The sequence below is a fragment of the Mesoplodon bidens genome (assembly GCF_964165515.1).
Source record: "Mesoplodon bidens genome assembly, chromosome: 9".
NCBI classification, from domain to species: Eukaryota; Metazoa; Chordata; class Mammalia; order Artiodactyla; family Ziphiidae; genus Mesoplodon; species Mesoplodon bidens.
Window position 1 is genome coordinate 105,332,355 of NC_138166.1, and position 26,480 is coordinate 105,358,834.

Genomic DNA, 26,480 nt, shown 5'->3' on the forward strand with positions numbered 1-26,480 from the left:
GATAGATTTTACTTTTTTCTTATCCTGTGCATATTCCGTCTCCCCCTAGTGTTCTTTATTGTTTGTTTGTTTGTTTTGGCCCCTACTTTCCCATGAGAGGTCTTTCTCTTAAGTATGATAAGGCTTAGTCATCTGTTCATATTTAAGAAGGAAGCACTAAAAATGATAATTTGAAACTCTAAGATTGCGTGGGTGGCACCTGACGAGACTTCCTGTTGGGTAATCCAGCTGGGTTTTTCATGAACACCTAACTGCTAGCAGGGTGTGAGGCTTTCCTCCTGGGTAGACAGATTCCCCAGATAAGACTCTCTGATCTCCTTCTTGGGGTATTAAAGTTTGGCTGTCCAGGTGAAGGGAGATGGGAGCTCACACATTTAGTTTGTAAGCACTCATCCCATCCTCCACTCCCCCAATCTGTGCCCAGGCCACAGCCTCACTTTCTCTGGAGAATAACCCTCCCTCTACTGCTGAGGTGGGGAAGAGCCAGTGGTCTGGTACCCTGGATGGAGGGGAAAGATGTGGGGATCAAATCGCTTCATAAGCAGGCTTTTCACCAATCCTCCTTATATTAACTTGTTCCACTTTATCCCCACTTTCATAGGTTTCTGGTAGTACCACTTTTGGGGACTTTAGGGGATTCTGCACTATAAATCAAGCACAGATGGCTTAGGATTCAGCTTTCTTGGGTCTGCTAAATTCGTTACTTCTAAAATTCTCTCAGGTCTGCTAAATTTCAAAAATTTTTTATGGTTTTCTCATCTCAAGCTTTCCTTCTTTTAGGTTTATGCTTCTCTGACCCTCAGTGTTCTCATCTGTGAAATGGGGGGTATTATTAGGATGCTTTCTGCTGAGTCAGAAAACTCAACTCAAAGTACCTTAAAAAATAAGAAAATAATTTCATGTAATTGGAAGTTTACACACAGAGTGGGCTTCAAAGTGGGTTTTCCAGCAGCTCAACAGTGACATCCAGGGACTGAATTCTGCCATTCCCAAGTTGGTCTATTATGAAGACTGCTGCTTTCTTCTTTCATGTAATTTCATAATTTCTGTTTATTTTATTTTGTTCATTATTTCTTCTTTTCCTAGCAAGTGGAATTTCTATTTATTCTTTTACCCATGTTAATTTGACACTTCAGTGGTTACTTTCTCATTCTTAACACACATACTTAGACTTACGTTTTTTTCAACCTAACCCCACAGGAGAACCTTACTAGGTAACTTCCCCCACACCAAGGTGAAGCTTTCACAACACTTTTTTAAAACCATTCTCTCACTGCTTTCCACTCACCCCTCCTAAGTCCTGGACTGTGCTGAGACTGTTTTAAAAATATTTAGTTTGAGGTTATTACTAAATTTTTTCCAATGGTACGGAAGCCACCATATCTTTAATGACTAGAATAGTACCTAGTTACTAAATATACAGTTATAAAATGAATAAATAAATGAATGTCTTTTTGTGCCCTAAGAGATCTATGACATCTTTGGAAATATATGAGTTTTTAATTGCAATCTTCCCTGCCCCCCTAAGACTACAGATGATTTAATAATCCTTAACAGGTTATAAAAGGGAAGTTTGATGTTGGTCTCTCTCTCCAATGTAAGTAATTTTTCTATGTGAAAGCTTGTAAATCTTTTTTATTATTATCATCATTATTCTTGGAATTCGTGAATCATATAACTCTGGATCTGTTTATTTCCTGCTTAATAATCTTGCCTAGGACTCTGTGACCTTTTTAATGTACATTCAAGTCTTTCCTCAGCTCACTGACAAGTTCTTCTATTATTTATTTACTTCTTTCTACTTGCTCTTTTTTCTTCTCCTAGATGTCTATTACTTAGAGTAGGTATATTAGCTCTGTAGTCCATGTCTATTATTTCATTAGTGATTTCCTTCTCTTTGTTCTTTTGTTCTGTGACATGAAATAGTTCTTCCACTTGATTCTTCCAGATGATTAATTCAATTTGCAGAAGGACTGTATTATTTTTCTATTGCTACTGTAACAAATTACCAGAAACTTAGTAGCTTAAAGCAATACAAATGTATTACCTTACAGTTCTGGAGGTCAGAAGTCTAAAATCAAGGTGTCAGCAGGACTGTGTTCCTTCTGGGGACTCTAGGGGAGAATCTGTTTGTCTTTTCCAGCTTCTGGAGGCTGCCAGCACTCCTCGGCTCATGGTCCCTTTTTCAGATCACTCCACCCTCCGCTTCCACTACCACATTTCCTACTCTGACCCTCCTGTCTCATCTTTCACTTATAACAATGCTGTGGGACTTCCCTGGTGGCACAGTGGTTAAGAATCCACCTGCCAATGACGGGGACATGGGTTCGAGCCCTGATGCAGGAAGATCCTGCAGAGCCGCAGAGCAACTAAGCCCATGCGCCACAACTATTGAGCCTGCGCTCTAGAACCCGCGAGCCACAACTACGGAGCCCGTGAGCCACAAATACTGAGCCCGCGTGCCACAACTACTGAAGCCCACGCGCCTAGAGCCTTGCTACGCAACAAGAGAAGCCACCACAATGAGAAGCCCGCGCACCACAACAGAGAGTAGCCCCCGCTCACCGCAACTAGAGACAGCCCACGCGCGGCAACGAAGACCCCACGCAGCCATAAGTAAATAAATAAATAAATAAATAAATTTAGTTAGTTAGTTAGTTAAAAAACACACACAGTGCCGTGATGACACCAGGCCTATCAGATCACCTAGGATAAGCTCGAGACCCCCCACGTAATCACACTGCAAAGTCCCTTTTGCCATGTACGGGGTCATGTTTGCAGGCTCTTGGGGTTAGGCCTTGGGTAACTTCGCCGACACTCTCTCTCTACCCCAAGGACTAGCACATTTTTGTCTACTGAATGCTTAATGTTTTCCCCACGTTCTAGGCAATCCTGTTTCTACTCTAATTATATCTCTTTGGAAATTGGCATTTACTTTTGGGGGCTAATTACAAATTCTTATTTGTCTCTCCCACTAGTTAACTTCAATTAGAATCACACTTTCTCACTATTCATCTCGGCCTTTGTCACTCAGTCCTAAGCGAATGGTAACTTTCTGTATCTGCCGCTATTCTTCCCTTCACACCTACTCAGCGCAGACAGTCACTCAAACAGTGACAAAACATCTGGAGGGCCCAGTAATTTTTGTTCTTGGGGAGTAAGGATGAACTGACCAGAAATACTGACTCAGGAGAAAGACGACTCAGTGCTCTGGCATCTCTCAAGATACAAATAGCGCTCCTTTCTCAAAGGGAAAAATACTGAAGGGAGGAAGGATTCAGGCCAACACCCCAAGGCAGCAGGGTACAAATGCACTAAGCCCTCTTGTGGAATCACAAAACTTCAGTCTTACCCCAGGTTTCTAAGAAAAGTAAGTATTCCCCACTGCATTTCCTTTCTCACTTCCGTCCATCGCTAAAGAGAGAGAAATCCAATATTCTCTCTTTTGGAGAACCTGAGCTCTTGAAAGCACTGAAATGTTATACGCTATTTCCAGAGCTCATGAGTTTCATCATTTTACTTGCCAGTATACAGTTTACAAGAGAACAGGGGTAAAGATAGTATAGATGTATTCAGGTAGTGTGACCCAAAACTACTGAACTTTGACTACAAATTTAGCAGCCAAAACTAAAAGAGAAACATTTAAGTTACAGAATTAGTGGATATTTCTGTATAACAAAGAGATTTACAGTAAGATGGCATAGCATTATAAGATTTTCAAGTATCTTTGAATATAATAGTCTTAGAGATAAGTATATTTTACTTTTTATCTCATTTCTTTACAAATTATATGGTATGTATCTGTAGTTAATGCTCATTTAACTTCTATATCTGATAAATTACAAATACAATTCCAAACTACATTTCATTCCCTATACTTGCAAAGAAAAGCATTATTCCAATAACCAGTTCACTGCTAGAAAAAATAATCTGATGAATATTCAGAATTTTGAAAGGGAATCAGAGTAGACAGTATTCCTGCTGCCAATGTAAAATTAAGTGAAAAGACATAAATGCCTACTTTGTGGGTGTGATGTCTACAAAGCTCAATACAGATGTCTAGACTAATCAATGTTTTCAAAGGAAAATAACTAAAGTGATATTTCTGTAACACTGTGTGTTTATTTTTTGGTGACACAATGCTAGGCACACAATACGTAGTTAATAAACACTGACTGAGTTGCATACTAAAATCAAGAATACGTTCTTATTGTCCTCAAAGAAATTATGCCTTTTTTAAATGACTAGATTCATCTGGAATAACACAATTTTCAAAGACACCACCATCCTTTACTGTATATCTCACTACCTAAGTGAGAAAAGTAAGCTTGTTTGGGCGGAATATCCCATTATAAATGACTGGAAGGAAATGACGGCTCTTGTAAGGAAGCATGATACACTGCAAAGACTTCTGGAATGTTACACAAATTTAACCTGCAGCAACAAAATGATCAAAATATCTTAAAGAACTGTATTATCATTACTTTACTTCAAAATGAATCTAAAATATTCAATGTCAGCATTGTCTAGTCAATAAGTCAAATTGGTAGACAAAACCTGTTTGGACTAGTCATGAAAAATAAAAAGGGATTCGCCAAGAAAACCACAAAGCAGCTCATTTAAGGTCAATTTAACGGTATTATTCTGTTTTCCTTCCAGCCTCAACGTAAGACTTCACTACCTCAAAGGAAATTGTAAGAGTATCTATTTGCATTCCCCCTAGGTGATTGGCAGTTCACCACCAATTAGTTCAAAATTACACTGTTACTAGCATGCAATAAAAACAACACCTTTCATCTTTCTTACACAGGTAAGAATACCTTCAGAGCCAATAACTTTGATCAAATGAGTATTTTTGATCCTGCCCCACCCATCTCTTTGGATTCAGGAAAACTAATAGCTGAAGGCAACTTTTCCCAGCTTTATTCTTAAACTGAAAAACTAGTGTGATATTGAAAATATTTTGCTTGCAAGATAACATAATTTCCCAAAGTCCAGCACTTCTTCAATAATTAAGCTGTCCTTACACCTTTTCTTTTTTTTTTTTTTAGATATTTATTTATTTATATTTGGCTGCGTGGGGTCTTCATTGCTGCACGTGAGCTTTCTCTAGTTGCAGTGAGCAGGGGCTACTCTTCGTTGCACTGCGCAGGCCTCTCACTGCGGTGGCTTCTCTTGTTGTAGAGCATGGGCTCTAAAGCACAGGCTCAGTAGTTGTGGTGCACGGGCTTAGTTGATCCGCAGCCTGTGGGATCTTCCCGGACCAGGGCTCGAAACCATGTCCCCCGCATTGCCAGGTGTATTCTTAACCACTGCGCCACCAGGGAAGCCCACATCTTTTCTTAATATGTAAGACAGCCTTAACTGACATGCATTCATATGTTAAAGGACAGACACTAATTATTTAATGTAAAATATATAATGTTGTATTTTTAAAAACAAACATAAATCTCCAACTGGGTATGTAAACAATTCAAAGAATATAAAGCAATAAAACAATCTCCCTAAACAATTCAGGACCATAAACAATTCAGTGTCCTAAACTTAGTCCCATAATGAATACTACTTGGAAATAGATACCTCTAGTATAAACATTATTTTTTCATTTAACTTTTAAATTTAGCATATAGCCAAAAGAAAGCTGATTAGAAAATCTGTTATCTAAGTAACTCTTTAAAATGTTCATTAAACTTAGTACTTTAAATTGACCAAAGTTATTTCTATCACCAAGAATGTGAGGTCACTCAAGTACTTTTAATTATTTCTAGTCACTTAGACAAACAAGTTAGTTGTTAAAGCCCAAGATTCCTAATAATTCATAGAATGAACAGTCTCCATCCCCTAAGCAAACATCAATTACTGTACACCATAAAGCCACTGATGATTAGACAGACCCCAGAAAGCTTTTGAAAACTGAAGCCTGGCCATGAAATCTCTAAAGCGTCTATTTGGGCATGAACAAATACTATTACTATCTACAGAGGAGACAGACAACTCGCATACTCAAAAACTCTATTTCTATTCCATTTGTAGTGCTAACATTTGTTAAAATAATAGTTTCTATTTATTTCTGACATAGCCACAAAAATATGGCTAATTATAGAACCAAGTAATATGAGAATTTTGATATTCAACACAATTTTGAAAATGCAAAATACTTTTTTTTTTTTTTTTTTTGCAGTATGCGGGCCTCTCACTGCTGTGGCCTCTCCCGTTGCAGAGCACAGGCTCCGGACATGCAGGCTCAGCAACCATGGCTCACAGGCCCAGCCGCTCCGCGGCATGTGGGATCTTCCCGGACCAGGGCACGAACCCGCGTCCCCTGCATCGGCAGGCGGACTTTCAACCACTGCACCACCAGGGAAGCCCGCAAGATACTTTGATTATAAATGACCACAAGCAAGATGGAGAGTATTAAACAATCAGCTTTAGGAATATTATATGAAGCTATGTACAATTAAATTAATGGTTTGGGCTTTTTGTTTCTACTTTAGCTATAAGTTACTGGTAGATCTTAAGCTAGGTAAGATGTTAAGATTATTTTATATGTGTTACTTTCGGGAACACCATCCCCACATAAGTGTGGCTGAACAAGCAGCTCATATGCATTAATTCATCTTCTGCTAACAAATCTGGATCATCTATACAGAGTATCTCTCTAAATTTCAGAGAATATATGCTACTTAACTCTTAAATTATTCTATAGTTAGTTATTCCAAAGTATTCCTCATCTACTAATACTGTATCTCTTCAGTCAATTCATTTCATCCCTTCATGATCTCATTATCTGGGTCATATTTTATTGTGATGAAAAGTGATTATATGGCCCAAGAAACTGAACAAATTGTAACAAGGTGTCTCTCACTGTTTGAGACCCTTGGACCCAAATTTTGATATCTCATTCAAAACCATTTAATTAGTATTACCAGTAGAATTAATACTCTTTTCTGTTAGTTCATGAAGTCAAGATATTACTAAATATTTTCTTCTATCACAGTATTGTCCAAAAAAGGGTCATTCAGTGTCAACAATCTTTGCTATGTATGTTCTTGATGAAAGATGATATTTGATCACCTTCAGCCTGTCTAACTAAGTCCAAACATTTCTCGAAGTGGGCCAGAGTCTGCTAAATCTGAGACAGTCTCACTTCAGTGGTATAACCACCAGAACAACCATTGCTAGACTACAGAAGAATGCCTAAGGAAAGTCAAGATGAAAGTAACATAGCAGACATGAGATAAAACCCAACATAAGCTTCCTTATACCATTAAAGGTGTTATGTGAAAGACATCATATAGCTAACTGTCTTGCCAATGACAATGGGAAAGCTTCCGACAGGATGCTAGAACTCTAAAGCAAGCATAGGCTGCCTGGCAAACTCAGCTTTGTTATAAACAGCAAGATTCAAGGACTGATGGTGACAAAATGCTTCTGACAGGTCACTTAGTTCCACAAAAAATTCAGATATGTCGTTTTCTTCAATCCTTTACCTTTCAGAATACAAAGGTACTGCAACATGACCCTCAGTAAAAATGAAACAAGTACATCTTCTGTGCTCTTAAAAATAAAGAATCAATATCAACTTCAATAGAAAAAGCTTTAAAAAAAGATTAGAATGAAGCAGGAAAGTAACTGCCACCAAAAGTGATATACTAACTTTTTATCATGAAGATGAAAATAGTACCTAACAAAACTGAATTGAATCATTAAGTTCAAAGGCTATAATATTTTTAAATAAATTACATTAAAAGAACTGTGAAGGGTTTGAACTTAAACAACAAAAAATAATTCCTATTCATTATGGTGCTTCTAAAGGTACCCAGTACACCCATAGGCTATACACACAAAAGCTAATTATTGCAATTAATTCTGTTGCATAACTTAAACACTTAAACAGGCTAATGATAAATATATAACCTAATCCTGGGAAGGAATTACAAAAGATTTTCTACCACGATTAATGTAACGAGACTTTCTGCTGGGCTACTCTTCACGGGTCCTGGAGTAGAAATGGATTGAGATTGCTCCCATTTCATGGCTTAACAATAGGGGAAAATCACCTTATTTCTGCTTCTTCACTAACACCCAGCACACACAGTCCTCCAGCCCCTCAATCTTGGTTTGTCTCCAGAGGTCTCTACTATGGGCTTTCCTAAATACTCTTCCATGTGATTGTGTTTTATGCTATCACCAAATTTTACTTCTTCCTTCTTCACATCTATGGTAAAATGACAACCATCCACCATGTGTGTTTTTCATCTATCCATTTACACATGCAACAAATATTTACTACCAACCCACCACATGTCTGGCAGTATCAGAGGATCAGGAAGAAAACAAGCAAAAATCCCTGCCCTGTGGAGTTCCTGTTCCAGGTGGAGAGATGGGCAATATATGAAAAGTGAGCAGCATGTCAGCGATTGGAAAGTGCCATAGAAACAATAAAGCAGGAAGGGGGAAAGAAGTGCCAGGGTGGAGGTGGGCCTGGCACTACGAAATCACAGCCACAAGGCTCACAGCATGGGAAAGCCCACCGAGAAGGGGACCATTAGGTAAAGACCTGAAAGGCAGGAGGCAGAGAAAAGAACAGCAAGGAGACTACAGGAGAGGAAGCCAGAGGATGCAGAAGCTACAGACTGGAAGCCAACAAGCGAGATCTGACTTACATTTTCAAGCGTGCTCCTTGACTCACAGGGCCAAAGATGGATGCAGGGAGCCCACCAGGAAACTACAGAATCTAACCAAGAGGTGACCGACCACTCAAAGCAGAGTGGTGACAGCGCAAGTGGTGAGGCGTGGTCAGATGCTGGAGAGGCTTTGAAGCGAGAGCTGACGGCTTTGCGAAGGGATCCACATGGGAATTAAGAGAAAGAGACGCCAAAGAATTAGCCTGAGCACCTGGAGGAATGGATTTGCCACCTACAGGGATGGGTCCACGCTAACAGAGGCGGAATTAGTTGATCCTGGACTAGATATGTTCGAGATGCCAATGAGCCCCGTGGAGTGTCTACTAGGCAGCTGGATCTACACAGCTGGAGGTCAGCAGCACACAGGTGGTATAAAGCCATGCGGCCACAGGACACAACCAGAGGGCAGGCAAACAGAAAAGAGAAGTTAAGGACCGCGGCCTGAGGCAGTCCCGTGTGAAGAAGGAATGGACACAGAGAAAACCCAGCAAAGTAGACTGAGCAGCAGCAGCCCATTAAATGGAGGGACAAGGAAAGTGCAGCAAACTGAAGACCAAGTGGAGTAAAACTATTTCAAGGAGAGGGGAGTGTAAGACGAGGACTCTGAACTCATGGCCAGCCTGGCACCAGCACTTCCGTAGAGTCGTGGAGGCAGAAGTGAGTTCAAAGCCAAACGTTCAAAGCACAGAAATGAAGCCAACAAGAACACAACCCTTGGGAGTTCTACTATAAAAGTGAGAAAGCAATGAGGTGGTGAGCTGGAGCGGGTAGGAGGTCAAGATAGATTGATGTGCTTCCCTTCCTTCTGAGGAAATAAAAATTTGTATTCTAAGGCAAGTCAAGGAAAAATTTAACATAAAAAGTTTTCTCTGCCCTTTGGCCACCTCTCTCCCCACACTGTGCACCATGTATCTGCACTATGCATTGACCACACGGCCCCATCTGCAGAAATACCTGCTCAACCATAAAGAGCAACGTTCTCCTGGCACCAACAAGACGACTCCTTAGGAGATAACCTTCCTTCTTAACCCTGTAAAGGACTACGATGACCCACTACCCACTACTCACTACTCACTTTGTATGTGTAGGTCTGGATTGTATAAACTGTTGATAATACAGACAGCCCTCTGTCTCAAAAACTTACACAACTGTGCTTTGACCTCTAAGAGGAGGAACGGTTCTTGGAGTTTTCTGAGAGACTGTTCCCAAGTTATAATCCTCAATTTGGTTTGAATAAAATTTTCCATTTCTTTCTTAGATCAACTGATTAGTTTTTCATTGACACTTCCTTCCTTTCCTTCCTCTCTTTCACTTGGTCTTTCTTTCTGTTGAGAAAAATCACAGTAATTCTCTATGCTGATGGAAATGATCCAGTTGGTGAAAAACTGATTCTGTAAGAGACATGTAGAACGGCTAGAGTTCTGTCCTAGAATCAGTGAGAAGGGACAGGATCCAGTGCAACAGGGGAGGGCCAACAGTAGCCAGAAGCAGGGACAATCCAGCCACAGTGTAAGGAGAAAAGGCAGCACAAGCAGGGGCAGCTGCAGGTAGGTGAATCCACACGAAGGGAAACGCTCGGGCAAGTTTTGTCATAATTGCTTCTATTTTCTCAAGAAAATAGGAAGCAAAGTTATCATCTGAGAGTGATAGTGAAGAAGGTCTGAGAAAAGAGAAGATACAAATAGTCATCGAGGAGAACCTACGGTCATGCACATAAAGAAAGGCCAGGCAGTCATGGTCAGAGGTGAACAGACGTGAGTACAGAGGACATCCAGAGCTGGCTGGAAGCAAGGCTGGAGTCTCGCCAGGCATGAGTACCACAAAGTGAGAGGGAAAGGGGACTGAGGGTGCACGTGAGGGACCGGTTATAACAAGGGACCGGTTATAATGATGGCCCAGGAATTTAAACTGTGACAAAGCAAGGGTATGATGGAAAAGGGTGGGGCTGGTAATGAAAAGTTATGAGGATAAATAACTGACACGTTAAGTCTCAATACTGAAGAATTGTGGGAAGTGAGCTGGAAAAATCAGAGCTGGAGAGGAGGACGACTGATTTTTGAGATTATGCAAGAACTTGAGCTCCCGCTCATGACAAGGCCTGCGTTATAATCCCAGGCAATGAGCAGCTGAGGGAGATCATTGGAAGAGAGAGGTCAAGGAGCTCCCAGAGTACTGGGACACTGAAAGCACCAAGAATTATGATAGGTGTTGTAGAGAGAATGATCATGAATGAGGAGATAAAACAACATCCTCCAGGAGGGCGCAGGAACAGCCTGGGGTGGGAGAGGTGCCTGAAAAGGGGAGAAGGCGTCAATCAGGTCAAGGTCCAAAGACGCAACATTCAAAGTGTCTGAAAGAGAGCAAGAGGAGGCCAGCCAAGCTCTAGGAGGAGCAGACGCGGGCTGTGGGGAAACAGAGCCCCCACCGAGGGAGCTCCCGAGGAAGCACGGTTCTTCAAGCAAGAGGGCGAAGGCTGAGCATCCAGGCTTCTGCTGCCGAGTCAGCGCTCAGCTCCAAGTGCTAAAGCAGAAGGTTCACGAGCTAGGGGACAGTGGGAAATTGGGGCAGAAAAGGGACAAAGAGAGACATGGGGAACACAGAGTCTGAGATGCAAAGAACTGCATACCCCAGGCTCCTCATGCCAGCCGGCAGAAAGGGGCAAAGAGCAAAATGCACCCATTATCCCTGCGGGTCCCAAGTGCCGAGAGTGGGAAGGCACGGGAGTCTTGCCAGAGCCACACGAGCTCTGGGGACGTCACTTTACTCTTGCCAGGGTAGGTGGACGTGAGAGAAGGGGGCTTAGCCAGATGGCGTGGCGCTCGGGCTCCCTCCTGCTCCAGGATCCCATACAACTCCCCTCCATTTCTTTCCAAGTCTTTCAGCGCTGGACACAACCTTCACAGAGCCTCACCGTTTCTTTTCCTGTTCTTCAGTTAACTAGTCCATGATCTTGAGACTCAGGTTCTAAATTCACCTGCACAATGTCTGGTGCTTAGAAGAAGATGAGCAGTAAACAGAAAAGGGAGGAGAAAGAGTGGAGCAGACTAGTAACAGGATGGCTTCTTGATAACAGTATACCCGTTAGCTTTATTTTATTACTGTATTTTATGAAATAACAATAATATTAACAAGAACAAAACCTCTAGCACCATCAAGTGTCAACGAGAAGCAATGGAGAAGTCACAGGCAGGCAGCCCATCCTAAAGCTACACTGATAATTTAAACACCAGGCATGAAAACCCAACTCCAGGAATATAATAACTACCACAACGAGTCATCTTATCTTCCAGAAAAAAAATAGTGTTAGTCCCACAGTAAAGCACCTCTTGATACTAAGTATCATGTTTTCTTCCAGATAACTGTAAAGCTGGGATCACAGCAAACCATGCAAATGTTCCCAAGATTCAAGATTCATGCGAGGCGCGTCACAGCCCAAGCAATCCAAGAAAGCACACTCAGTGTGCCTTAGCAAACACCATCACAAATTCTGGGGTGAATCACCACTGTAATCTGTATTTTTAAAAATCTTTTACTCTATTCTGCAATTCTTTTTAATAGCCCAGAGTAACAAAGTTAAAACTTCACTTTTTAAAAATAATTTAAAATATAAAATAACTGTTACAACAAAATACACTTGACACAGTACTAAATAAAATCCCTGGGGGGCTTCCCTGGTGGCACAGTAGTTAAGAATCCGCCTGCCAGTGCAGGGGACACGGGTTCGAGCCCTGGTCCGGGAAGATACCACATGCCGCGGAGCAACTAAGCCCGTGCGCCACAACTACTGAAGCCCGTGTGCTGCAACTACTGAAGCCCGTGCTCTGCAGCAAGAGAAGCCACCGCAACGAAGCGCACACACTGCAAGGAAAAGTAGCCCCCATTCACCGCAACTAGAGAAAGCCTGCGCGCAGCAACAAAGACCTAATGCGGCCAAAAATAAATAAATTTTTAAAAAATAAAATAAAGTCCATAGGATGATTTCCTTTACTAACCTCCCATGATCTATATTTTCTTAAAAAATAGCAAATCATAAAATACAGTTTTGTTCCATCTTGGTTTTTTTCCTCTGCACACACTGATAAATATACTTTACTGAAGCTCACAATTCTTAGTCTATGTTAGTCAAAATGTCCATTTTGCCATAGAACGCTTTATGTTACAAGCCTACTATTTTCTACCGGAAACAGTCCATAGTGCTAACCAACAGCAAACAGCAAAACTACAGCATTTATCCCAACAAAGAGTCTCACTGGAAAGATTTTAATGACAACCTACAAACAGAGCAGTCAGAAGTAGTGCATGGCTTCCCAAAACGGCAGAAAATAAAATTACACTTAGCATTAGCTATCATACCATCCTTAATCGTCTACAAACTATAACATTATTGTGCTAGCTGGAGAGTTTTGTTTATTTTGGCTTTGCCTCATTATATAATACCTTAAACTTCTGGCAAGTATTTCCTTTTCAATTTCTTTTCTTTTTTTTTTAATAAATAAATTTATTTATTTATTTATTTATGGCTGTGTTGGGTCTTCGTTGCTGTGCGCAGGCTTTCTCTAGTTGCAGCAAGCAGGGGCTGCTCTTCTTTGCAGTGCTCGGGCGTCTCATTGCAGTGGCTTCTCTTGTTGCGGAGCACAGGCTCTAGGCGAAGGGGCTCAGTAGTTGTGGCACACGGGCTCAGTAGCTGTGGCTCGCAGGCTCTAGAGCACAGGCTCAGTAGTTGTGGCGCACGGGCTTAGTTGCTCCGCGGCATGTGGGATCTTCCCGGACCAGGGCTTGAACCCGTGTCCCCTGCACTGACAGGCGGATTCTTAGCCACTGTGCCAGCAGGGAAGTCCTCCTTTTCAATTTCTTTAGATATAACGAACCACTTTTGATGTGAGGAGCCAAGGATCTAGAAAGATTCTGGAGGGACTTTTTTTTCCCCATTGCTGAAGGACAAAGTGAGAAAAGGCTATATGTGGAAGTTTATTTTGATTAGACTTAATTCAAATTTTTTAATTCACAGAGCAGTGTGTTTTACCCTCCCTAGATCTTAGGCTCCTGAGCTGTAAGGCAGAACCAGTATACATCTAGGCTGACACATAAGCCCCATATACTGCAGGAGGCAGCTGGACATGTATTCTTTATGATTCAGGCATGTTTTATTACATAGCGGCATGATTACCTAAGACAAATTCATTATAATATTAACTACTTTAATGAAATATGATAAAGCTGACTGTATTGATTAAAGTTATAATTCTTAAATTAAATAGGCTTATATGTTAAAGTAGCTTTAATAAAGTTAGAAGAATAAAAGATACCTGTAGTTCCAGTCTAAAAGTTACCAGTATCAAAGCATATAATTATTACTGACGAGAATTCTCTAGAATAGATACAATCTGAAATTCTTTGATCTAAGAATAAAGCTCTAAATGTTATCAACACTTTTGGGTTGATGACTTAAATTCACTATTTGTAACTGAAGGAAATAGGTATTTTCCTTCCCATTTCTCAGTATTTCACAGTTAAAGTAATCTTCCATTTTATACCAACTCTTGAATTATGGTTGGCTATTAATAATCTGATCTTGGTGGTTAGGTTTTCAACATTTAAAAAAAAAAAAACGTTGTAGGAGAAAAGAGTGCAGGGTGAAATTCATTTGAGTAAAATAAAGAAAATTTTACTATGTCATTTCTCTGTTAAACTGTCATTACTCTTTTCTTCATTGGTTCATCATTTGAAGCCAAAAATGATCAGTAATGAAAAATTAAATTTTAAAATCTTTGACATGCTTACATGGTTACCAGCTAACAATGAACAGCATCCCCAAATGACAACAAAGCTCCTAAGTACAACAGAGTCTAATTTGGTCCCTTAGTGTCAGAGAAACACTGCTTTTTACCATGCATTAGAGATTTCAACAGGAGAGACATGAGGAAGGGATACTACAGTCACTAAGACAACGTGCAAATCTGCAGAACCTCAGCCACTACACGTCATAATGCTTCCAATACGTTAGGATCTGGTAGGAGAGGGATGTACCTCAGTGGCCAGCGTCTCAGCACTGAACCGACTCTGCTGGTTACAGCTACGATCAGTCAGGGAGAGATGGGGCCCTGACCAAAGTGCCGCTACTCCTCAGTAAACCTCTCCTCGCCTGGGAAGTTCACGTGTTTCTCTGACATCTTGGCCTCAGGCAACAGCACAAGGTACTGAGAGGCTTGTATTTTTTCCCTCAATTATCTGTCTTTTTTGAATTAAATAATTTTTTATTCTGGTCTAAATGTGTAATAAATACATACCATTCAGTCGTCGCTGAAGTGCTTCTTCCTCTAGGGTAATAATATAAATTTGTTCATCCAGGTCTTCAAGAATCTAAATTTAAACATCAAACTATTGAATAATACATTACGTAAGTAGTGCTTACGAGAATATTTAGGCTATTTGGCCTATAATTTAGATAACCATTCAAATTACTAGGAATCTAAATTAAAAATGCTCAAACTATTCTACTTGCAAATTAAGTACAAATTCTTAGTTTATAACTAAGCACATCAAAAGCTGATTATCACAAAATCTACATACATTTAAATTGATTTTTTTCAGTTTAAAGAACTCTGCAACTCTCTCAATGGCACACAAATGTATGAATTCTAAACATCCAAAAAGCTAAATGCAGTAACATCTCTACGCCCAAGTCAGTATTTTAGAGCCAGAGGAATAGATCACCCAGTCCAACACTGGTTTCTCACCTACATTAACCTGCATAATGTGTAAAACAAGAAATCCATAAACTAAATCACTACCATCAATACTTTCCATTTACATCATCATTATATACTAAAAAATTTCCACAAATATTAAACACTGGTATTATGAAAACCATCCTATAGACAGAACCCTAGAAAAATAGTGTGTTAACATACACACCACTCACTACCACAGTATATAACACGAGTAAAAACCACCACCAAAAAACCCCACTAATCAGTAACCAATTATATGGGATATTATCTGCACTGTGTAAGGGTTGGTGTGCTTCATGCCCTTGATTCTACAGCAACCCTGTGAAAAAGACTGCTCTCGCTGCATATTGTAATATGCCAAGAAACAAAGGTTTGGCAAAGAAAAGTTATCTGTCTTCAAAGCCTGTGCTCTTAGCCACTCTGGGCTGATGGGGACCTAAATATGGATCGGACTTAGTCCTTGACCTCAAACAGCTTATATTCTAGTGTCCAGGAGAGATACGAAAAATCAAAAAAAAAATTACAGAATTGAAAGTAATGTCATAACTGAAGTTAAAATAAAATGTAAACGAAAGCTCAGAAGAAGAAAGATTCCCAGCTTCTATTTGGGAAGAAAAAAGTCTTGGCAAATGGTTTTGATGGTAGTAGCATCTTACCCAATAGCTTCATTTACCAAAAGGAGGAAAGGCATTTTGCTCAGAGGAAATGACAAGCAAAACATACAGGTGGAGAGGTACAAAGTACACTTAACAATAAAGTTGCTCAATGACTCTGGAGCTTATGGCAGAACAAGGAGTGGTCCAGAGCCCAGGCTCTGAAAAGAGCCTCTGGGTTCAAATCCTGCCTCATCCTCTCAGATCTGTGATCTTGTATAAGCTACTTGATCTCCCTGAACCTCAGATAATTCAACCATAAAATAAGAATGCCATCACCTAACGTATGGGTTTGTCATCAGGATTAAATGAAATTATGCATGTAAATAAAGTACTTAGGGCAAGCATAAAGCGTATACTTAATTACTGAATAAATAACCATTATTATTGGATGTTAGGAACAAGAAAAGAGGCAGACATTAAAAAGTTTGAAGATGTTACTAATAATAGACAAGTTTGGGAGAAAATAAGCTTGGGGAGGGGAGATACGTAGTTTGATTTTGTATCTGCCGGGTTTTCAGCTCCATAGGGCCTTCCATTATAGCACTTAAAGTACACTGTGGTTTGTATGCACTATCTTTTTCTCACTAGAAGTAGACATGTAGAAGTGATGTGGAGGCGGCAGAGGTGCTCAGGGAAACAGAACAGAGCACCTTGAGACCAAGGACAGAACTTTACACGTTTGCCTAGTTTAGGGGGAAGAGAGTGGAAACGAAGAGACCAAAAACACAACCACCAGAAAAATATCCAGAGAATCAGGAAGAAACTAAATGAATGCAACGTCACAAAACCTCTTTAAGAGGGAAGTACATTTCAAGATTTAATAGAACATGTATTGTATTTGAGTGTGTGTACATTTATGTAGCAGGTTAAAAAATCCATTTTTATTTTTTAAAAACACAAAGATTATTGATTTAAAAACTTTTAAAATTAAGCAAGCATTTACTAAAAGAATGTCTACCACGATATTCTCTCAGTTTTTTCCCTTGATGAATTATGCTGATAGGGAAGAAAAACATATAACCATAATAATTTCATAAATACTACTAGTGAAATATAAAGGGGAATATGAGAAATGCAGAGGAAGGAGCTTGATTATTTTAGCTTAAAGAAGAAGTGAGGCAAGGGTCAAAGACAGGTAGTAAATGCAGCTGGTCTCAGAGCCAGGACTTCAGGAGACTGTCAGGTGGCTGAAGCAGGTAAGAGGCAGAAGCGAGAGAAAGACCCTCGACATGCCTGGGAAGTGGAAGAATCCAGGCTGTTCTGGGCACAGCAAGTCAGCTGTGAGACTGGCTAGAATCAGTCACCACGGAAGCAATGGGGGCAGAGGCAGCTACAGGCAAATTCAGCAGGGGACAGGTGTGAAAGGCCTTGTATCATGTGAATAGCTTAGACTTGAGCTTGTAGGCAATGAGGATCCATGAAAATAATGTGACAATTTCCTAGCTACAGGTAAGAATTATTGTCATTTTATTAAATATCTGACAAAATAGCTAGAGCCCAAGTAACTTAGGGACAAATCATCAAAACTACTACCAACTGAAAATTATTTTTAAATGAATATACAGCATTTCTGAGATTAAAGGGAAAGGTATAATTCAATTAATCAAGATATAATATGCAGACAAATTTTCAGAAAATAACTGCTTTGTAATTCAAACAATATATATAGTAAACTTTGAAACACAAAAGAGTTACCATTTGATATAACGGGCTCCTAAAATACCTGTAAATATCTGTACATTTTGTCTTCAAATTTGCTAGAAGAATTTCTAGCTGAGTGCCTATAGTTAGTATTTTAAGAGCAAAAGCAAATTTGGTTTCCAAAGGTGAAAAAGATTAAAATAAAAACAATAACAATTTGGGTTATAAACACGTAAAAATATTCTTCTGTTTCTGAATGCTAGTTTAGAACCTAAAAGATGTTCAAATGTAAAAATGTCTATTTAACAAACAAAATGGTTTACAACATCATACTCACTGTTGGCTTCACCAACAGCTGCCCCATGACTGTGAACATGCGGGAGAGGCCAACTGGAGTGCACACTGCAGAACAGAGAAAGCTCACTTCAGAGTTAGGAGAGAAACTGCTAGCCCAAAATAAAGCAAACTCAAAGACTGCTGTTGTAGGAAAACGCTTGTTTCCAATCTAGGTTCTCGCAGTGTTTTGTCACAGGGCTCCTCAATGTCACCGTTAGAGAAGCTCTAGAGGTTCGTGCACAGACGACGGGCATTCCTATATTTAAGGAAAGATTCATGGAGACTAAAGGAGGGGTAGGATATGCCAGATTCTAGCAGCTGAATAATAATAAGTATTTTCACTTAAAAGAAATTAAAGAAAACCAACCAGAGAACAGACTAAATTTCAAGTACTAACTGAATCAAGTATCAGACAAGAATATCCGAAAGTGACAACTATAACCTTACATCCTTTTACCTACTTTTATCTGCTTATAACATCTCTGAGATATGTTGAGATGCCTTAAGTAGAACAAAATAAATTGTGAAAAAAAGACTGCCAATCCATCGTAAAGAATTCCACCATAACCATTCCAAAGTAGAAGCTAGTGTTGTGATGGGGGGGAGGCACGTGCATGTCTGACTCCCTCCCCCTCCCTCTCTCTTTCCAACTCTGTGGAAGAGGCTTTCTTTAGAGAAAAACAAAAGTATCTTATTATTTCAAGGTTTCAGTTTATCAAAATTTATCTTGAACGTACAAAAAAAGTTAAGGGCCAACTTTTAAAAAAATCTCCAAGCTGTTAAGGAATCTCATAGGGAAACGTGTCTGTAATTTTCTAGAACACAGAACAACTCTACTTTATTATCAATATTATGTCAGAAAAATACTTACAGAGAAGTAACAAACATCCCATCAATGATATACAGGAATATAAATAAGGTAGGTAGAACTCCCAGAGATCTATTTAAAAATGTAAATATATTTTAGTGCATCCAAAATACCATACATTGATATATAGACTGACTATAAATTAATGTATAGTAAACATCATAATTGCCTATTTGAGTCTACTAAACCATATAATTTCTAAATTGTACAATAAAAAGATCTAAAACACAAGAACAGGAAATAACCCTTTTGCAAAACCTGTTTGGAGGGAGAAAATGAGCCTCCATGGAATTTTAAGAACAGAAACTAATTAACCAAAGGAAGAAAAAAAATCTGAAAAGCTGCTTGCTCATTCTACATACAAGAAACACACAAACATTCACTTCTTTCCTTAAACATGTCAAAAGTCTTTTTAATTTTGTAAATTAACAACAAGGATTAACTATACAAAGAACTATTAAAATGTTTTAAAAAGTGAATGTGTAATTATATTCCAAACTGTAGTCTCCACTAGAGAAACTGGTTTAAACAAGTCAATCCTTACCATATAAAGATTCCATACTCGCAGCGTCATTGTCAATGAGCGCCAAGGCTACCCACACTATCCCAAGAATAAGCAAGGCCAGAAGAATAAGCATGACAAGAGTTTCTAAAATTCGGGCTCGGATTCCCTGAAAAATATAATAAAGATATAATTTTAATATTTTATTTCATCACATGAACAATTAGGTTTCTGTCTATATGAAAGCATAAAAATTCTTTGAAAGGGGAGGAAATTTACATTTATTAGCAGGACAAAAAACACTAAATGTTTACTGTTTGTAACGTTTAGGGTGACTTTTCAAAATTATGTAAAACACCATTAAGCTATGAATAAAGTACCAAAACAATTCTTCATAAAAACATTTTGCAGAACCATTTTAAACAATTACTTTCCTAACACTTTCCACCAAGAAAGTAGATTCACAAATTTTTATCTGTGATGCTAATCAAGGGAATATAAGGCTAATTAAGGTGTACCGCCAAACAGTTCTGTGAACACCCAACTTGGTGAAAGCATAAAGCACCATCTACTAGAGAACATGGGGGTTCTGTTAGCTCCCCACAGCCTCCAGAGCCCTCTAGTGCCCAGACGAAGAACTCTTCATGGTAATCCAGCCTTAGAAACTGTGGAAATGGATAGTATTTATGTCGATTAAATATCATCCCTTTCTCCACATTAGATAGAATTTTCATTAAATCCACGAGGCCGGAATATAATAAAGAATCATCAGGCACAATTCTGTTTTAAATATAAAACAAATTCTGACCTCAGGGCCAAACGAGAGGCCAGACTTAAACTCAACACCTACGGGACAAGGCAAAAACAAAAAACAAAACTTTCTCATATTCTTAAAAAGTCATCAAATGATTGAACCTGTACCTAAATGTAAAAATTCATGTTGATATTTTATACCGTAATGCACTAATTTACAACATCTAACACAACAAAATTATAAGTATATCCATGTTTCTCAATAAGTCACGTAATCTTTCCTTCCATATTAAAAATACTTTAGGGCTTCCCTGGTGGCGTAGTGGTTGAGAGTCTGCCTGCCAATGCAGGGGACACGGGTTCGAGCCCTGGTCTGGGAGGATCCCACATGCCGTGGAGCAACTGGGCCCATGAGCCACAACTACTGAGCCTGCGCATCTGGAGCCTGTGCTCTGCAACGAGAGGCTGCGACAGTGAGAGGCCCGCACACCGCCATGAAGAGTGGCCCCCGCTCGCCGCAACTGGAGAAAGCCCTCACACAGAAACGAAGACCCAACACAGCCAAAAATTAATTAATTAACTAATTTTAAAAAAAGTTTAAAGATATGAACTATAAATAAAAATCTAAAACATAGACTTATTTCAATTTTGCCCTAAATATTATTTTCTAATTTCTGAATTACAGAAACAGGTTGCACTTAAATCATAGCACCCCAGTTCCTCAAATTCAATAGGAAAGGAAATGTCCTAAAGCCATGGCCAAAGTGTTCCCAGCCCTAAATGATGACTCAGAGTTGAAGTGGTCTTTTCTTCCTAGTCCAGCCTTACCAGGACTGCCCCTGATAGGTTAAAATGTGTCTTCAAATGGAGGAGTCAGGGCACCTTACACACTCATAGCAAGGGAGGCAGAGGCTGGTAAACCAGAGTGATGACGACCTGTATTTTATTTAACACATTAGATCTCACAGTAGCTATTACTCAAGTGAGATGAAACAGGAACAGTCACAAAATGCACTACTAAAAAATACACTCCTACTTACTGAAGAACTCTCTGAACCTACACTTCACACATTTAAACCATTAGGATACCAAAACATGACCACTACCTTTTAGCACTGATTTTTTCTCTCTTTCTCTCTTTCTAAGCAAGAACCTTTTAATCACACATTAAATATTATCTGGAAAGTCTATAAATAAAACAGATAAAAAGAGTAGGCTTTGGGCTTCCCTGGTGGCGCAGTGGTTGAGAGTCCGCCTGCCGACGCAGGGGACACGGGTTCGTGCCCCAGTCTGGGAAGATCCCACATGCCGCGGAGCGGCTAGGCCCGTGAGCCATGGCCGCTGAGCCTGCGCGTCCGGAGCCTGTGCTCCGCAACGGGAGAGGCCACAACAGTGAGAGGCCCGCGTACCGCAAAAAAAAAAAAAAAAAAAAAAAAAAAAAAAAAAAAGAGTAGGCTTTGGAGTGCATGTGTTACACGCCCTCAGCTTTGTCTTTTCCTGCCTCTGACTGGAGCCCGAATCCTGCATGTCTCTGACCAGCCCATGGGAACATCAGAGCTCTCAAAACATGTAACACGTGTCTTAAGTGTTATGATGTACGAGCTAAACAGTAGTGCTACTTGGAACTGTTTGAGACCTGATGTCCAAAAAACGGGCATTTTAATAATACATGTTATAATTATTATATTAAGTAATTACAATGTAACAATAAGTTTAAGTGTTATAATGATAATAAATTTGGGAAACCGATCACCAATAAGATTTACACACTTCCTCTGATATTTTGGTAAGAAGTATTTCTTAGCAGTTAAATTTGTTTTTCATCAAATCTGTCTGTGTTGGAAGGCAGTGCTCCGTGGGTCTCTCTCCCACTTCTGTGCATCTCACAAGCAGAGGCAGGGGCAGTCTTCATTCTGGACTGTCTTTTCAAAGACTTCTGTATAGCAAACAGCCTTGGAAGACAGATATGGTATCTCTACAGTAGAGGCAGGTCTGCTTACCGTACAGTGTGAAAGAGAAGGTTCCCCTGCAGAGCACAGGGCAGGCAGGCTTACTTGCACCCCATTACAAATAATGCGGGTTCCCTAAATGCAGGGCTCCTCAGCCATGACACGAGCCCACCGTGGGGACAGCTCCCACCTGGGCCACATCACCCCCATGGGGCTCGGGGTCCTGGGGGACTGACAGGAACAGGAGGCTCCTGTGCCTGCACACTAAGTAATGAAGCCTCTGACCCAGAAGTCTGTGTCTACAACCAGAGTCTGCGAGTCTGGCAAACTAACCTGTCAGCTTGCAAGTACCATAAAAATCTCAGACCTCTGCAGTTCTGGAAAGCTTTGGGCAACAAGAATGGAAAGCTCACACGGCTTTCTAGGTAAGAACAAACAAGGGCCCATACAGGTTGGGTTGAGGGCTACAAGAAGACCCCCAGGATCAAGCCGTGAATCCTCTCACCCAGGCCATAGGCAGGAAGGAGAAATAAGGGCCCCCATGACCTGGCAGCTGGCAAGTGTCTGGGGTCTGAGCTGTGAAGGGGAGTGAGACAACCCACTGGCAGTCTGGCTACAGCTCCCTCTCCCTGAGCAGAAGCAGGAAGGGGTCTTATAAGTGACAATGTACAGCAAGCCTTGCAAGACCAACTGAAAGGAACTGTCCTATCTAGAACTACGGTTACGGGGAACTATTTTTCTTGTATACTTGGTGCCTTGTTATATTTTCCAAATTTTTTAGAGTGGATGTATATGACTTTAAAAAATAGGAGAACAAACTAATGTTTTAATTTTCAATTTTTTTCTTACAATAATAAACATCCAAGAGTTTGGCACCCATAAGAAAAACTTTTAAAAAATATCCAAGTTCAGGGCTTCCCTGGTGGCGCAGTGGTTGAGAGTCTGCCTGCCGACGCAGGGGACACGGGTTCATGGCCCGGTCTGGGAAGACCCCACATGCCACGGAGCGGCTGGGCCTGTAAGCCATGGCCACTGAGCCTGCGCATCCGGAGCCTGTGCTGCGCAACAGGAGAGGCCACAGTAGTGAGAGGCCCACGTACTGCACACACACACAAAAAAAATCCAAGTTCGGTTTATGAGATAGACAGTATAATAAGCTCGTTAAGAGCCCCAACTCTAGCAACAGACAACTTGGGCTCAAATCCTGTTTCCATCACTGACCAACTGTGTAACCCTGGGCAAATGCCTAAACCACACTGTGCCTCAGTTTCCTCCTTTGTAGAATGAGTTTATTAATGACAGCCCTACCTCATGGGTTGTTATCAGAACCAAATGAGTCAATATGTGCAACATGCTGAGCTCAATGTCTGGTGCCTAGTAAGGATGAACTGTAATAACTCAAACTGTTGCCTTTGTGTTTGGAATCTCCAAGGCTCGGAAATTCACATATCATTGTCTTTCTCAATTAAATTTATACCACCTTCTAATGCCACCTTCTCACTCTTTCCCATCTTTGCCACCTACCATGTACAGACCTAGAAGAAACAATCCCATCTTTCTTGATACATGAGCACCCAGCTCACAAGAGCTTCTCACCACATCCCCTCCACCCTAAGTACCATACACGCTCATAATGAACCTGACCTGCATGCTACTACAGCCGCCCACACAGCTAACCAGAAGCCATCATCTCTCAGGCCCACCTCTGAGATCTCAAACGGTGAGGCTGCCCCTCAGCTCACAGCCTCCTAGTCTCCTCCGATCTTTCAGCCCTCCAACCTAGCTCTAACCTAGAGCTAACCTAGCGCTAACCTAGCTCTAACCTAGCGCTAACCTAGCATTAACCTACCTCTAACCTAGAGCTAACCTAGCTCTACCCTAGCGCTAACCGAGCTCTAACCTAGCTCTAACCTAGCGCTAACCTAGCTCTACCCTAGCGCTAACCTAGCTCTAACCTAGCACTAACCTAGCTCTAACCTAGCGCTAACCTAGCTCTAACCTAGCGTTAACCTAGCTTCAACCTAGCTCCAACCTAGCGCTAACCTAGCTCCAACCTAGCTCCAACCTAGCGCTAACCTAGCTCCAACCTAGCTCCAACCTAGCGCTAACCTAGCTCCAACCTAGCTCCAACCTAGCACTAACCTAGCTCTAACCTGGCTCTAACCTAGCTCTAACTTAGCACTAACCTAGCTCTAGCCTAGCTCTAACCTAGCTCCAACCTAGCTCCAACCTAGCTCCAACGTAGCGCTAACCTAGCTCTAACCTAGCGCTAACCTGGCTTTAATGTGGCTCTAACCTGGCGCTAACCTGGCTTTAACCTGGCTCCAACCTGGCTCTAACCTGGCACTAACCTGGCTCTAACCTAGCTCTAACTTAGCGCTAACCTAGCTCTAGCCTAGCTCTAACCTAGCGCTAACGTAGCTCTAACCTAGCGCTAACCTCGCTCTAACCTAGCGCTAACCCAGCTCTAACCTAGCGCTAACCCAGCTCTAACCTAGCTCTAACCTAGCACTAACCTAGCTCTAACCCAGCTCTAACCTAGTTCTAACCTAGGGCTAACCTAGCTCTAACCTAGTGCTAACCCGGCTCCAACCTGGCTCTAACCTGGCTGTAACCTGGCCCTAACCTGGCGCTAACCTGGCTCTAACCTAGCTCTAACTTAGCACTTACCTAGCTCTAGCCTAGCTCTAACCTAGCGCTAACCTAGCTCTAACCTAGCGCTAACCTAGGGCTAACCAAGCTCTAACCTAGCGCTAACCTAGCTCTAACCTAGCGCTAACCTAGCTCTAACCTAGCTCTAACCTAGCGCTAACCTAGCACTAACCTAGCGCTAACCTAGCTCTAACCTAGCGCTAACCTAGCTCTAACCTAGCTCTAACCTAGCGCTAACCCAGCTCTAACCTAGCGCTAACCCAGCTCTAACCTAGCTCTAACCTAGCACTAACCTAGCTCTAACCTAGAGCTAACCTAGCTCTAACCCAGCTCTAACCTAGTTCTAACCTAGGGCTAACCTAGCTCTAACCTAGTGCTAACCCGGCTCCAACCTGGCTCTAACCTGGCTGTAACCTGGCCCTAACCTGGTGCTAACCTGGCTCTAACCTAGCTCTAACTTAGCGCTTACCTAGCTCTAGCCTAGCTCTAACCTAGTGCTAACCTAGCTCTAACCTAGCGCTAACCTAGCGCTAACCTAGCGCTAACCTAGCTCTAACCTAGCGCTAACCTAGCGCTAACCAAGCTCTAACCTAGCGCTAACCTAGCTCTGACCTAGCGCTAACCTAGCGCTAACCTAGCTCTAACTTAGCTCTAACCTAGCGCTAACCTAGCGCTAACCTAGCTCTATGTCCTCATCGTGATCATCTCTCCTCCCTTGATCTTCCCAATCCCTCCAATCAGCCTTGTTTTCACTGGTCTAAACCCCATAGCGAAGGAGTATATTTTAATAATTCAGTATCAATAATATTCTAGCATTCCTGGCCCCTTTAACTTCCAGCAGAGCAGTTTAATTCCACCTGGAAGCTCACTTCAAATTCTCAGCATTGTTAAAGAAATTTACAAAATCATGAGAAACTTTTGCTACTACATTCCAAAGCGGGCCTTCAATGTTACCCGGCAATCCTTATACTGATCTCTGGCTAATAATTCCCTCAAAGGTTTGTAAACGTGTTCCAGTCTCCTTGACCCTAATTTCATGGCCTACGTTCTTAACTACAGCTGACCTTACCTCTCCCTTAGTAAGACACAGCTGCGTGGCCTACACGTCCCCTCAGCTCCCTTCCCCTATCCCTTGATTTCTGTCTCCATTCCTATTTCTTTCATTCGGTAAAGGAAAATATCTCAGACCCCTTTTCTCCGATGGCACAGTCTTTGATGTTCATCTTTTCACAAGCTGTATCAGTGCTTCTCAAACAATAGCATGGAACAGATTTACCAAGGGGCTTGTCAATTCCGGAGTACCGGTACCAAGTGGCTCCTCCGTCAGTTCTGATGAAGATGGTCTACCAGATAGACTCTCTTCCTCCCTGGATGATCTTGCCTCCTCACGTGGCCAACGACTCTCAAGTTTACACCTTTAGTCCAAATATTACCCCTGAGGCCAAGATCCATACATCCCAATGGCCACCTTGCCTTAGGTATCTCACAGCTACCTTAAACTGAATTCTAAAATCAAATTCATCATCTTATCCCTTAGATCTGCTCCTCCTTCAGTGTCACATACCTCAATAAATGGCACCATTATCCACTTTGTTGTTTTGCCAGACACTCTGGAAACAACCTTGTCACCTCCTTTCCGGATGCACCCCACCTCTCCCCAGAACACATACACACACCCTGGACCCTGGTCCAGTCGACCACCAAG

The 26,480-nt window shown here is 41.1% G+C and overlaps 1 protein-coding gene across 4 annotated transcripts in view; it reads right to left on the reverse strand.

Annotated features, from left to right (window-relative positions):
* The window catches only part of LMBR1 (limb development membrane protein 1), a 166,170-nt gene that overhangs the window by 65,071 nt on the left and 74,619 nt on the right, over positions 1 to 26,480 (reverse strand). For all 4 annotated transcript variants that reach the window (XR_014016711.1, XR_014016712.1, XM_081244720.1 and 1 more), the window contains exons 6-9: positions 19,464 to 19,590; positions 18,923 to 18,991; positions 18,053 to 18,117; positions 14,975 to 15,047 (exon numbers count right to left, since the gene is read on the reverse strand). Coding sequence is in view for 2 of the 4 variants with exons in the window: in XM_081244720.1 (XP_081100846.1) it covers positions 14,975 to 15,047; positions 18,053 to 18,117; positions 18,923 to 18,991; positions 19,464 to 19,590 (334 nt within the window). In the remaining 2 variants the exon portion in view is untranslated. The remainder of the gene's footprint in view (positions 1 to 14,974; positions 15,048 to 18,052; positions 18,118 to 18,922; positions 18,992 to 19,463; positions 19,591 to 26,480) is intronic.